This window comes from Berghia stephanieae, chromosome 14 (assembly GCF_034508935.2).
Source record: "Berghia stephanieae isolate SIO BIC M18660-M18661 chromosome 14, UCSD_Bste_1.3, whole genome shotgun sequence".
Taxonomy (NCBI): domain Eukaryota; kingdom Metazoa; phylum Mollusca; class Gastropoda; order Nudibranchia; family Aeolidiidae; genus Berghia; species Berghia stephanieae.
In genome coordinates this window covers 32536443-32551442 of record NC_088373.1, presented here as the reverse complement: position 1 = coordinate 32551442, position 15000 = coordinate 32536443, and the positions used below count along the sequence as shown (strand labels likewise).

Here is a 15000-nt window from a genome sequence, read left to right as displayed (position 1 = left end):
TCGTCTAGCTGTTGATGTCGTCTAGCCGCTGATGTCGTCTAGCTGTTGATATCGTCTAGCAGTTCATTTCGTCTAGTAGTTGATGTCTTCTTGCTCTTGATGTCGTCTAGATGTTCTTGTCGTCTAGCTGTTGATGTCGTCTAGCTGAATATGTCGTCTATCTGTTGATGTCGTCTAGCTGTTGATATTGTCTAGCAGTTGATGTCGTCTAGCTGTTGATGTTGTCTAGCTGAAGATGACGTCTAGCTGTTGATCTCGTCTAGCAGTTGATGTCGTCTAGCTGTTGATGTTGTCTAGCTGTTGATGTCGTCTAGCTGTTGATGTCCTCTAACTGTTGATGTCGTCCAGCTGTTCTTGTCGTCTAGCTGAATTTGTCGTCTAGCTGTGGATATCGTCTCGCTGTCGATGTCGTCCAGCTGTTGATGTCTTCTGGCTGTTGATGTCGTCTAGCTGACGATATCGTCTAGCTGTTGATATCGTCTAGCTGTTGATGTCGTCTAGCTGTTGATGTCGTCTAACGGTTGACGTCGTCTAGCTGTTGATGTCGTCCAGCTCTTGATATCGTCTAGCTCTTGATGTCGTCTAGTCATGTTCTTGGGGGGGGGGTGAATAACCTATTGGCCTGTATTCATCCGTTTTAAGAGCTATTCCAATGGAATAAACGGTTTATCTAGACGTTAGCCGAAAAGCAAATAGAATCGTTTGAAAATCATTTCCTGCTTTAGTTGTAAGGAAAATTAATGAATAACGCTTAGTCTCCTAAATTATTAGCTGCTTCAGCATTCAAAGCTAACATTTTATGAGCATGGAGCAACACCAGTTTGCCTTCCTATGAAAAATAAAATGTGTGTTATGAAATAATTTAATTTGGATAGAATAAGAAATGAAGAAGTATAGAAAAGAATACCGCAGAAACCATTGGGAGAGGAAATAGGAAGAAGACGATGGAGGTGGATTGGACACACCCTTAGAAAGAATAACTCCACTATAACAAAGTATTGGACTGGAACCCTCAAGGCAGAAAATCAAGGAGAAGGCCACGAGGAACATGGAGAAGAATTAAAGAAGCCGATATACAGAGAAGTGATAAGACATGGAACGAGATTTTTTAAAAATTAACTCAGGACAGAGAAGGATGGAAACTGTTTGCCTGTGGCCTATACGATGACCCAGGGTGAAAAAGGCAATGATGATGATAGAGAAGGATTGAAACTGTTTGTGTGTGGCCTATACGGTGACCCAGGGTGAAAAAAAAGGATGGAAATGATGATGATGATGATGTAGCTTAGAAGAGAATTTAGACACAAGTAATGTGACAAGCACTTGAGCTATCCTTCTCTATTTTCGAGATAGACGCTTAACATGAATAAAAGTTGTTTGAATTCATTTTCATTTTGCTGAACATTGTTTATTTACACGTTTCCATAGAGACTGACATCAATTCCTTGATGAGAATGGCCATGACAACAGTAGCTTTTCTCCCCTATGGCTACATCGTTGATTTGTGGCGTGGTCGAGTGTTCAGTGGTAAGACGACGCCAGAAAACTACAACAAACAGTGGTGGGCCCTGAGGTATGGTTGTCTGATATTGTTATATTCTTGTTGTCCCCACTTTCCCACAATGTTGTGAGTAGTGCATCTCGATCCTTCGACGAAAGTTCGGCAAAACCGGACATGTGCCTGTTTGCAAGTCGGATAATCAGGGTTAATTATGTGCTGTTTTAATAAGGATGATGATGACGATGATGATGATGATGATGATGATGATGATGATGATGATGATGATGATGATGATGATGATGATGATGATGATGATAACAACAACAACAACAACAATGTGTATCATGATGATTCATGATGGCCTTTCAAAAAAACGTTATTGACTGGAATGGTCTTTGTCTCCTAACCAAAGTGTATCGGGTTTGTGGTTCAATTAACACATTACATGCCTTCAGTTGGTCATTTTGACCTTTATCACGAATATTGTTATCATGGCAAACCTTAGTGGTATGTTATAGAAATATGTTAAATTTCTCTATATTCATAGACAATGGTCACATTTTCTTGTGGGTTTTCTCCATTGACACACTGGATTAGCGCTTTAGTAGAATGTTGCAATGTGAGCTTGAGCGAAGTGACATGTTTAAGGCAACACGATGCATACGGAACCAGTCCAGTATCAATTTCATTAAGGATTTTTATCTTTCCACCCAGCAATGTATGGATGACTGGGTCTATCATAATCAGTTGAAAGAACCATGTCACAGATTGTCGTCCTATTCCGATGGTAACGAGCAATTTTATAGTTTGTTAAATGTGGCATAAACTCAGGTGGTATTGGCCCTATTATTCAGAATTACTAATTTTTTTTCAATTCCCAGACGTAAATACCAAGGCATTTCTCCACCTGTCAGTCGATCGGAATCGGATTTTGATATAGGAAAGTTGTATCACATTTCATCGAATGAACCATACATCAGGTAATGCTACTGCTATTATATGTTTGGATGACAAATTGATGCACGTTTCGATACGATTTTTTAAAAAAATTTGCTTTTGTTACGTATTAGACGGGTAAATTATATTTAACGTGTTTTGTTGGACAATATTAAATTTCATGTAACAACGAATTTCCCATATTCTCTGTATTGTAAGTCTCATGTGCATTGGGACAATATATTTCATGTGACAACGAATGTCTTTATGTATCGTGTATTTTATAATTTAGAACAATGTATTTCGTGTGACAACGAATTTCCTCTTTCACGTTTTCTCGAATCTGTCATATGTGACCTGACGCTTCAAAACGGTGTGATGTCACGGTGACCTATATGCTTAAGACTGAATGTACGTCTTTTAAAAACCTAACATTTGGGTAAAGACAATGATCTTAGTGTCTCAACATGATACCAATCTCTAACTGTCTCAACATAGTACTAATCTCTAACTGTCTCAACATGGAACCATTCTCAGCATGATACCAATCGCCAACTGTATCAACATGGTACTAATCTCTAATTGTATCAACATGGTATCAATTTCTTTGCCAACCAGATGATGTAAATTGATTGTTAAGAATTGATAATAAAGTACCTTTTGAATCAAAATATGTTCAAGAAGGAAAATAAATGAAATAGATTTGTGAACTATCACCGGACAGAAACCTTAGGAATATTGTTTTCTTTCTTTTGTTTTCCTATTCTTATTTTTGGTTTTGAGATTATTTTTTACTCACTTTGTGTAGTTATGTAGTCATGTGATATGACGCACGTGATCGAAATCCCACTCTGAGCAGTGCATCGTTGAGTCCTTGGAAACGGCTCCTTACTTACATTTTCTCACCCCAACCATGTGTAAAATGAGTACCTGGCCGTTAACAGCCTCGTCTCTGTCGGAAATAATTGTAATATAGCCTAACAGGTGTCATGTCTCGTGCTAGATGATAAGTCGTTCTGTTGAGCATGTTTAGTTGATATTGCGCTATATAACTGCTCAATCTTTTTCTTTGGTTTATAAAAAAAAATGATTGGTAAATATTTCTTTTCACTAGGTATTTCCTAAGCGTCATCTACCAATTTCAATTCCACAAGGCATTATGTCACGCTGCAGGCCACACGGGAGACCTTCACCGCTGTGACGTTTATAACAGTAAAGCTGCCGGTGATATTTTAAAGTGAGTGTCCATTAGAAGCATCTCCCACCTCTGACTCTAACCACAGGCCAATCGTATTGTTCTAAGATAAGATAAAATAAGATATACGTTATTGATCCTGAATGGAAATTATCATAATGTTATACATCATTCATCGTTATATAAGCACAGATTTATGCACTGTCATGAAGTAATTGATGAAATTACGTAGCTAATTAAACGCAATATAAACATCAAATATATTAAAATAAATCAAAATATCCATAAGATATACAGCAGTTACAAGCAGTGCCATAAAAATTGGACATGAAAGTAGAGTAGAGTTGTAATAATGGATTTATAATGTAATTAGAATTTTGAAAAAAGGATTGTAAAGGATTGAACATAGCCAACCCAGGTTGATGAAAAGTAGACTTGAATGTATAAATATATAAATAATGTAGATATAGCACCATGTAAACATGCATAAATAAATAGATTTTAGAGAGAACTAATTGATGAAAATACGAAGCTAATTATAGAAACAAACTTTTATAATGGTTTTGTAATGTAAATAGAATTTTGAAAATAAATTGGGAAGGATTGCACCTAGCCAACACAGTTGATAAAATCACAATGGTTGGACAGGACCCAATCGGAGAGAATCGTTCTTGGTCCATGCACCATCACAATGACTGGACAGGACCCAATCGGAGAGAGTCGTTCTTGGTCCACGCACCATCACAATGGTTGGACCCAATCGGAGAGAATCGTTCTTGGTCCATGCACCATCACAATGGTTGGACAGGACCCAATCGGAGAGAATCGTTCTTGGTCCATGCACCATCACAATGACTGGACAGGACCCAATCGGAGAGAATCGTTCTTGGTCCATGCACCATCACAATGACTGGACAGGACCCAATCGGAGAGAGTCGTTCTTGGTCCACGCACCATCACAATGACTGGACAGGACCCAATCGGAGAGAGTCGTTCTTGGTCCACGCACCATCACAATGGTTGGACAGGACCCAATCAGAGAGAATCGTTCTTGGTCAATGCACCATCACAATGGTTGGACAGGACCAAATCGGAGAGAATCGTTCTTTGTCCATGCACCATCACAATGGCTGGACAGGACCCAATCGGAGAGAGTCGTTCTTGGTCTATCCACCATCACAATGGTTGGACAGGACCCAATCCGAGAGACTCGTTCTTGGTCTATCCACCATCGAAATGGTTGGACCCAATCGGAGAGATTCGTTCTTGGTCCATGCACCATCACAATGGTTGGACAGGACCCAATCGGAGAGATTCGTTCTTGGTCTATCCATCATACATTATCTATACTTTAACAACATCATTTTCTCACATCTATTTTCTTCGACATTCTTATTTAATTTAGTTTTATGTATGTATAGGTTATTTAATTATTTAGATATGTGTATTTTTAATGTCAATACTTTAATCCATCTCGTTCCTTTGCCACGTCTGTTGGGCAATTTCCGAAAAGGATGGATATGTTTATTATTATTATTATTATTATTATTATTATTATTATTATTATTATTATTATTATTATTATTATTATTATTATTATTATTATTATTATTACTATTATTATTATTATTATTATTATTATTATTATTATTATTATTATTATTATTATTATTATTATTATTATTATTATTATTTATTATTATTATTATGATTATTATTATTATTATTATTATTATTATTATTATTATTATTATTATTATTATTATTTATATTATTATTATTATCATTATTATTATCATTATTATTATCATTATTATTATTATTATTATTATTATTATTATTATTATTATTATTATTATTATTATTATTATTATTATTATTATTATTATTTGGGTCTATCGTGTCTATTCAATATTATTTGTGTATCGAGAAATGTCATTCATGCTAAATTCATCTCCCTCTCAGAAATAACACGATGACATTCAAATTAGTGAGATGTTTTATATGGATTGTCATCCTTGGAAACAAGGCTGCTGACCCTTCCCCTAAAACAAACCCTCATCAGGCTTGATCACCAAATCATCCAGTGACAGCCCTAACTCACTGCAATCTGTCTTTTATATTATAGTGTTAGAACCTAACCACTTGGTTATCGTAGTAATATTTTATCTAATATTTCCACATGGCTTTGTGATCCTAATGTACAGGAAGATGTTTCAATTAGGATCGTCCAAACCCTGGCCTGAAGCAATGAAGGTCGTCACTGGAAACAAGAAAATGGACGCTCAGCCGTTACTGGATTACTTCAAACCGTTACTCGAGTATTTGAAGGCTGAAAATGGAAAAGATTTCGGCTGGACAGGTATTTCTTTATCCAGTTCTCTGTGTTCTAATCCATCACCCTGGTTGTTTTAGCCATAATTTCCAAGGCTTTTCCATTATTAAAAATAGATTAAAATAGTAGGCACTCCTACCCAATCTTAAAATGTAAAAAAGCTACATAAACCGTTTCGTTCTGATTAGAATGATACCGAGATCAGTAAAAATCAAATGATAAAAACAAAAGATATGATTCTTCAAAGTTTGCATAAAATATAAAATGCCGAGATGTGGATATTCAATGTTTGTGGGAATGAGCATTTTGGAGACGACCACAGCAATAGGTTGGAAAATGGTAAAAAGCAGCAAAAGTTATAAAAACTGTGTTTAATTGTTAAGAGACCTTTGAAATAAATTTTTGAGTTGCATCAAACAAAAATGACGATAAAAAATAGCGTAATTTTGACACAAGCTAAACCTTTAGACACGCCCTCTTCTCACAATGAGACGAAATGGAAAACAGTATAATTTTAGATATCCCGGTTACTTTTGAGGGCACAAAACTGGAAGCTTTTGTTTCGTACTTTTTATCTTTTGTCGTTTTATAAAGCTAAAAGGTCGAACTTTGTTATAGTTTGATCCGATTCTTTCTTCGACATATACTTGTCGCCACAATCAATTAACGCAACGCTGTTTGACCAGTAATAGCTTTCAAGACTATTTATGAACTCAATTGTTTTGCAGATCACAAAAAAGAGTAATTCAATACAAGTTCATTAATGTAAAAATATTGTTATAATCAATTTGGTACAAAGCAATCATGTCTTTGAAAACAAAAGTCATCCTCAAAACGAAGACTTCAAAAGCATACAGGATCAGGTTTTCAAAGATGAGTAGGACTGTTCCGCTCATTAAAAGCTCGTGTAGCTTCCGATTGACCCCATGTAGTCTGATCACGTCACCCCATTGAATGATGTTTCCCAATGTTTTCTTGTGCAATTGGATTCAGTAGTCTGATGTCACGCAGCCCGGCAACGGCGGCCATCTTGGTTCTAAACAAAGAAAATCTTTACTTTTTATTCTTCATGCTGGCTAGAACTTAACATTCCCTTTTCATATGCCTTTTGATCAGAATGTGTAAAAGCCAAAACATGATCAAATTTATGTTTTTTTTTTTCCTCTGGAAACGTTTTTATGCTCGCCGGAGAAATATTTCATATGGGCGTCCGCCATTGTTTCGATAGTTTAGAGCCAGTGTTACTAAGTTACCATGCGTCATTAGGAAGGAAGTGACGTTACGACTATTGAATCCTATTGCCTCCCATTATTTCACCAGTGCTCTCCGCAAACCGTTCAGATTTCAAATGTCGTCCCTAATATACACGGGACGTGGCTATGTGGTCTAGTGGTATGACACTCGCTTTCGGATCGGAAGGACCTGGTTTCGAGCTTCGCTCGACGCATAGTTGAGTCCTTGGAAAAGACTCTTTACTCACATTCTCTCACCGTACTCACCGTAAAATGAATACCTGGCCGTTTACAGCGTTGTCTATGTTCGAAAAAAAAAGTTACATCGCCTAACAGTCGTCATGTCCCGTCCTAAATGTTAAATGTCGCTGTTGGCCAGGGACACCTTGTAAAGCGCTTTGAGCACATTTAGTGGATATTGCGCTATATAAAAAGCTCATATTTTTCAAGCTCATGCACGTCTCGTCCTAACATGTCCTACGCGTGCTCCGTGTAATTTACGTCTCAACTGGTCATGACTTTCAATCTTTATTTTTTGGTACAAAACTCGTCGGTTATATGTGCAGTGTGGGTCACGTGCATTATTTGTGCTCACAGAGGGTTAGATGTTTGTTTTCTCATAAGAAAGGCAGAAGATTATCGTCAACAAAGCGTTGTGTAATTACGTTTCCGTCTATCAATTGAGGTTTAAGTTTCGTTTTTGAATCGTCATTTATTCAACCCCTCGTCATGACACTACCGTCACCATATTATGGTGGACGAATAAAGTACTTTATTATTATTATTATTATTATTATTATTATTATTATTATTATTATTATTATTATTATTATTATTATTATTATTATTATTATTATTATTATTATTATTATTATTATTATATATAGTAGTATAGTAGTAGTAGTAGTAGTAGTAGTAGTAGTAGTAGTAGTAGTAGTAGTAGTAGTAGTAGTAGTAGTAAGTAGTAGTAGTAGTAGTAGTAGTAGTAGTAGTAGTAGTAGTAGTAGTATGTAGTAGTAGTAGTATGTAGTAGTAGTAGTAGTAGTAGTAGTAGTAGTAGTAGTAGTAGTAGTAGTAGTAGTAGTAGAAGTAGTAGATAGTATTAGTAGCAGTAGTAGTAGTAATAGTAGTAGTAGTAGTAGTAGTAGTAGTAGTAGTAGTAGTAGTAGTAGTAGTAGTAGTAGTAGTAGTAGTAGTAGTAGTAGTAGGTATAATTTCCCGAATTTTCAGATTTTCAAACGGCTGTTTCTTTCTTTTCCCTACACATCTTTCGTTGTCCTCTCTAAATGAAACAAAAAGCGACTTTCATCCCTGAAAAGTACATAGAGAATACCAGCGTTGACTCACTCAAGACGGCGTCCCTTGTGCGCCTCTGATGACTGATATGCCCTATGATGAGTTGAACAAATCAAACCACCTTATTTAAACCAACTCCGAACAGTGTTCTTGGAAATATTGGTTTGGCAGCAAGGTTCAAAGTTGGTAGAAATGTGACCCTCCGTGTCAAAACGATATTATGTCGGGATGATTCAGACCCCAAAAAGTGAATTTAGAGATAGAATGATGAGAAATTGGAGCTTAGAAGTTTTTGCAATGTAAGAACTAGTCTTTATACTCCACGATGACGTACAGAAATTAAACCCAAGTTGGATATTTGTGGCTATGAATTCAATTTCCTTTACCGAGTGGATTCCGACATACTACCGCTCTGATACGGTGGGTCACAAATGGATTCTGTTGTATGAGATCATGAGCTCATATTGCTGTGGAGTTGAGTTACGTTTAGAACGTTTTCCATGGAATTCAATCGTGCCTCTTTCGTTCATCTTAATCAAAAGTCATGTTATTATTCACTTTAACTCTCTCCTGACCACCCATAGGAAAATCGTCACATTCGTTACGATGCAGTCAACAATTTTCTTATTCTGATTTCATTTTGTTATAGTCATAGCCATAAAAACTCGACACTGTGCTGCGGAGCTCATTTATCTGAACAAGATATTGAATATACTCGTTGCTAATCTGTTTGAAAAATCTATTTTTGTGTTGGGTGGTTGTGAAGTTTAGGGTAAAATTCTAAAAATAGCTGTTAGGAGAAAGTTAAACAGCCAAAACGATTTGCAGCCCGAGTTGCCGGCAAACCTGCTCTTCACATGCCAGTCGCTTGGTTTCTGTCGGCGGCAGTTAAACGGTCCATGATTATAAAAATAGAATGCAGTTTTAAAAGACCGATATTTTGAGGAAAAAGACTCCTTCTGACTTAAAAATCGCGCGGATAGGAGTAGCGAATATTACAGGTCATCAGGAGGACAGAGGTTCGATCCCCAGTAGGGGCAGACTAACTTTTTTGAGATTGTATTTTTCTTTCTTGCTTTCATGTCTCTGTTTTTTTACATAGACACTTGTTCCGATATTTATACTGCATTAAAAAACTGAGATCAAAGGCTTGACCAAATCTTCAAGTATTAAAAGATTCTATCTTGAGCTATATCAAGAAGGCCTTCACCACATTTGATAAAAATAGATTTTGTGTTTTTGCCTTTATTTATATGGCCATCAATGTAAATAGTGCCACACATGAATGAGAATAGTGAAACATATCGAAGTAAATAATGAAACACATCAATGTAAATAATGAAACACATCAATGTAAATAATGACACACAACGATGTAAATAATGAAACACAACGATGTAAATAATGAAACACATCAATGCAAATAATGAAACAATCAATGTAAATAATGACACACAACGATGTAAATAATGAAACACATCCATTTAAATAATGACTCGCGTCAATGTAAAAAGTGCCACATCGATGTAAACATTTGCACACACCAATGTAAATTGTGACACATCAATGTAAAAAGTGACACACATCGATGTAAATAATGAAACACATCAATGTAAATTGTGACACACATCAATGTCAATTTTGACAAACATCAAATAATCTTTGTATTTTGTATCCCTATTGTCTACAGAGAACTGTCGAAAACCTCGGACCGCCTAGACCCAGGCCTGATTCGGTGGAAGAACTGACCGGAAAACAAAACAAAACAATTTAGGTCCAAATATAATTTGATCAAGACCTTTTAATCGAAGGCTCCATTTTTTTCTGAAAGGAAAGGGAAATAATTCTTAAAAGATTAGAAACTGTGGTGCAAAATTTCCAACGGATGTACCAAATCTATATCGGGTAACTTGACTGAAGTGTCGAAAATTAATTTGGGTCATTGATAGAGGGGGGGGGGGAGGGGGGAGGGGGGGAGTGGGTTCTATTTGTGATGACCTGTCTGATGATGTCTCCCGTCTTCATGTATTTGTGCCATTAACCTCCTCTGCATTGATTTCCTCCCCTCATTCTGTTCTCTCTGGTCCATTCTACTCCTCCTCTCATTATCTTCTCATCTCCCTCTCTCTTCTCTCTCTTCTCTCTCTCTCTCTTCTCTCCCCTCTCTCTCTCTCTTCTCTTCTCTCTTCTCCTTCTCTCTCTCTCTCTTCTCTCCTCTCCTTCTCTCTCCTTCTCTCTCTCTCTCTCTCTTCTCTCTCTCCTCTTCCTCTCTTCTCTCCTCTTCTCTCTCTCTCTCTCTCTCTCTCCTCCTCTCTCCTCTTCTCTCTCTTTCTCTCTCTCTCTTTCCCTCTCTCTCTCCCTCTCTCTCTCTTTCCCTCTCTCTCTCTCTCTCTATCTCTCTCTTCCTCATCTATCTATCTATCTATCCATCTATATATCTATATATCTATCTATCTATTTATCTATCTATCTATTTATCTATCTATCTATCTATTTATCCATCTATCTATCTAGTTATATATCTGCATATCTACAGCTCTATCCGCCCATAGCTTTCCCCTTTGACCTCTCTCCTACGTGTTGGGTAGTTGGTTGTTTGTATCATCTACACGAAGCCTTTTTCTTTCTGTCTTACTGTCTCCCTATTAATGCCATTGTTTAATTGTATGTCTTATAAGCCTTATCTCTCATTATTTCCTGCGGATTTTTTTTATCTGTATCCTAAGCAAGGGCAAAAACCAAAACGTCGTCTTATATTTGTAATGATTTGATACATCAATCCCAGCTACCCTCTACGACTTATTTCCATTTGCAATGTCACATTTTGGGACCTTTAGTTTGGATTTCCTGACAGAACCTCGGCTTTTCCTTCCAACATTTTTTTCTGGATTCACAACTTCCTTTACAAGAAATAACCATTTTTTTTTTGTCAAACAGTAAAAGTATAAATAAAAGAACGATTTAAATTGCATTTTAAAAAAGTGTTGTATGCTTTTATTTACGTAACAAACACACACAAGCACATGCACACATACACACGCACACACACACACACCCACACACACACACACACATATATATATATATATATATATAATATTGAGCTTTTATATAGTGCAATATCCACTAAACGTGCTCAAAGCGCTTTACAAGGGGTCCCTGGTCAACAGCAACATTAAACATGTAGGAAGGGACATAACGCCTGTTAGGCGATATTACAAAGACAGCGCTGTTAACGACCAGGTACTCATTTTACACCTAAGTACGGTGAGAGAATGTGAGTAAAGAGCCTTTTCCGAGGACTCAACTATGCGCCGAGCGCGAGACTCAAACCCAGGACCTTTTAGCCAAATATTTTCAAGATGAGACAGTAAATGTTTAAAAACAAGATTTTCCACGATTTTAGAGAGAAAAGGAAGATTAGAGATAGGGCGATAGTTTTTTATATATATTGTGCCATTCCTCCACGACATCATAAGACATCGTCGTCAAGGCATTCCACGAATGAATATTGATAATTCATCAAACAAGGAATCACCCATGTTGTTCAAGTGAGCAAATTGGGGGTTAATAATCTTGCTCAAGGAAAAAAATGAAAATGCCTGAAAAGGGGCTCAAACCCGGAACCTTCCGGGCCAGAGTACAATGCCTTAACCACTTGGCCACATCGCCCCCCCCCCCCTCTCTCTCTCTCTCTCTCTCTCTCTCTCTCTCTCTCTCTCTCTCTCTCTCAATATATATATATATATATATATATATATATATATATATATATATATATATATATATATATATTATAAGGTCACTCACGTTTGTTTTGCCGATACAATTGTGTCGACGTTTTACATCTCGACAGTCCTGACGAGATTAAAGTCATCGAAACAATTGTATAGGCAAAAATAAAAAATGTAAGTAACCTTATTTCATTTTATATGCTCTAACCAACATTATAGAGCGCTCTCGTACCTGCATATACCCACCAACACTCACACACACACACACACACACACATATATAAATATATATATATATATATATATATATATATATATATATATATATATATATATACATACATACATACATACATACATACATATAAACGCAAGGCTCTATAGCAATTGATGCATTGCGCTCAGCCAAAAAGCTCACAACATTTCGCCAGTCGGACGTGACGAACCATCACAAAAGACTATGTGTAACCTTAAATGTTTATAGTCTGATTTATAGAAATTAATGAGAACTACTCATAAAAATGGCTGGCTGAAGGCAATAACAAAAATCTGAGTGACATCAATATATATATATATATATATATATATATATATATAATATATATATATATATATATATATATATAATTTAAATAAAGTGAGTCAAATAATTTTGGCCGATACATATGTTTCGATGATCTCCATGTCGTCAGTCGGCATATTGTCCGCAGTTGGCTTTTTCTCATTCGAGGGGTCGATGTTTATTTCTTGAGTCCATTTTTTTGCCATCCATGTTTATGAGTAATTCTCACTCAACGGCATTAACCAGACTATAAACGTTCATGGTTACACATTGTTTTGTGTGTTGGTCCGTTATACTTCTGGATGGCAATGTTGTGCGCTTCTTCGCCAAGCGCATAATATATATGATCGTTCAAGGTTACAAATAGTTTTTTATGTGTTGGTTCGTGTGTTTCCGGATCTTCATTCTATCTATAGACTGTTTTCAGTTCAGTTCTTTATCTCTCGTAATTAAAAATTTGGCCAGAAAACTCGTCCTTCAAACGAATGACCCTCATTTTGGCAAACAATCTCTCAAACATTAGAATTAAGGAAGTTCTCGCAAGGTCTCAGGTTTGATAGTTTTTAGCCAAGATGAGAGTCATTTAAATGCGATCGATATTTGAAGGACGAGTTTTCTGGCCAAATTTATAAATACCCGTCTGTCTAAAGAAAGGCAGTGGTGAACTGGTTAAGACCGCTCACATTGTCCACCTGATTTTGTTTGCCACGCAGGAAAACCCAAAAGTCTTTCTGTCAACATTCCTGGCCACTTTAGGTGTGGTTTCTAACCGTGACCAGGACGTTTTCCTTTAAAATGCCAAATAAACCGTGGCAAAACGCTAAGTTAATTCGTCTGTAACTCATCATCAAAATCAAGCGATTTTATTTTTGGCGTGGTAAATGATCAGACAGATGAAATATCCCTGACATCGGGTTTTTGACCATGGGTAAGGCACGTGACACCTGACACGGCTATATGGTCTAGTGGTATGATTTTCCTTCGGATCAGAGGGTTCAGGATTCGAGACCCGTTCTAAACAGCTCATAGTTGAGTCCTTGGAAGGGACTATAATATATACTCACATTCTGTCAATGAGTACCTGGCTATTAACAGCGAGCGTTGTCTATGTCCGTAAAAATGTGTAACATTGCCCAAAAGGCGTCATGTCTCGTCATACATGTTAAATGTTGCTGATGGCTTGAGACCCCGTGTATAACGCATCGGGCACGTTTAGTGGATACTACTTCATTTAAAGCTCCAGTTTGTTAGGGTTTTTTTTTTTGTTGTTGTTGTTTTGTTTTTTTTTTTTTGTTTTTTTTTTTTTGTTTTTTTTTTTTTGTTTTTTTTTGTTTTGTTTTTTTTTTTTTTTTGTTTTTTTTTTTTTTTTTGCTTTGTTTTTTAACTAAGGTGTGAATTTGTGATTAGCTGCTATTGGTAGTGATGGACATTGTGAGAGTGGTAGAAAAAGGGCAACTAACGGGCGACTAGAATTGTATGAAACGAGAATTGAGATCACTCTAAATCACACGGTGATGTCGGAGAAAAAAAAAAAGAAATTAAACGAAATGAAATTCGCCAAAAGTAATTTCAAACAAAGAACTGGCAAAAATTGACACAAATTGAACCAACCAGAATCTGAAGCTGTGGAGAGGAGACGGTGGAAATGGATTGGGCATGTGGAGAGGAGACGGTGGAAATGGATTGGGCATGTGGAGAGGAGACGGTGGAAATGGATTGGGCATGTCCTCAGAATGGATTTGTGTGCCATTCCCAAGATAGCCCTCAGGTGGACCGGACCGTGGTCATCGTTAAGTTATGGCCTGATACTGACCAAAAAATGACGTCAAAATGCCAGTCTTTTGCCACAAAAGAAAAGAAATTGTGAATTCAATAGTTCAACCAATGAAATAGCTTGTTTCCATGAGCTCTGCTAACGACAACTCACCAGACGGTGCAAAAAACAAATAATGACGTCAAACTGCCAGTCCTTTTGGATTTCAGTATCAGGCTATAACATTACGATGGCTACGACCGGACCCCCCAGGAAACGAAAAGAAGGGGCCGCCCGCTGGAAACCTGGAGGAGGAGTATCGAGAAATGAAAGCTTGTGGTTGGTCTTGGAGACAGATCACAAAAATGCGTCCCACCGTGTGAGGTCGTAGCCATCCTTATGTTATAGCCTGACACTGAAACCCAAAAATACGACTGGCATTTTGACGTCATTATT

The 15000-nt window shown here is 36.8% G+C and overlaps 1 protein-coding gene across 3 annotated transcripts in view; it reads left to right on the top strand.

The window, feature by feature from the left end:
* The window catches only part of LOC144960147 (angiotensin-converting enzyme-like), a 56469-nt gene extending 44993 nt beyond the window's left edge, over positions 1-11476 (top strand). For all 3 annotated transcript variants that reach the window (XM_078893134.1, XM_078893136.1, XM_078893135.1), the window contains exons 12-16: positions 1429-1573; positions 2383-2481; positions 3552-3674; positions 5840-5994; positions 10186-11476. In XM_078893134.1, coding sequence (XP_078749260.1) covers positions 1429-1573; positions 2383-2481; positions 3552-3674; positions 5840-5994; positions 10186-10214 — 551 coding nt within the window. In that variant the 3' untranslated portion in view covers positions 10215-11476. The remainder of the gene's footprint in view (positions 1-1428; positions 1574-2382; positions 2482-3551; positions 3675-5839; positions 5995-10185) is intronic.
* The last annotated feature ends 3524 nt before the right edge of the window (positions 11477-15000 follow it).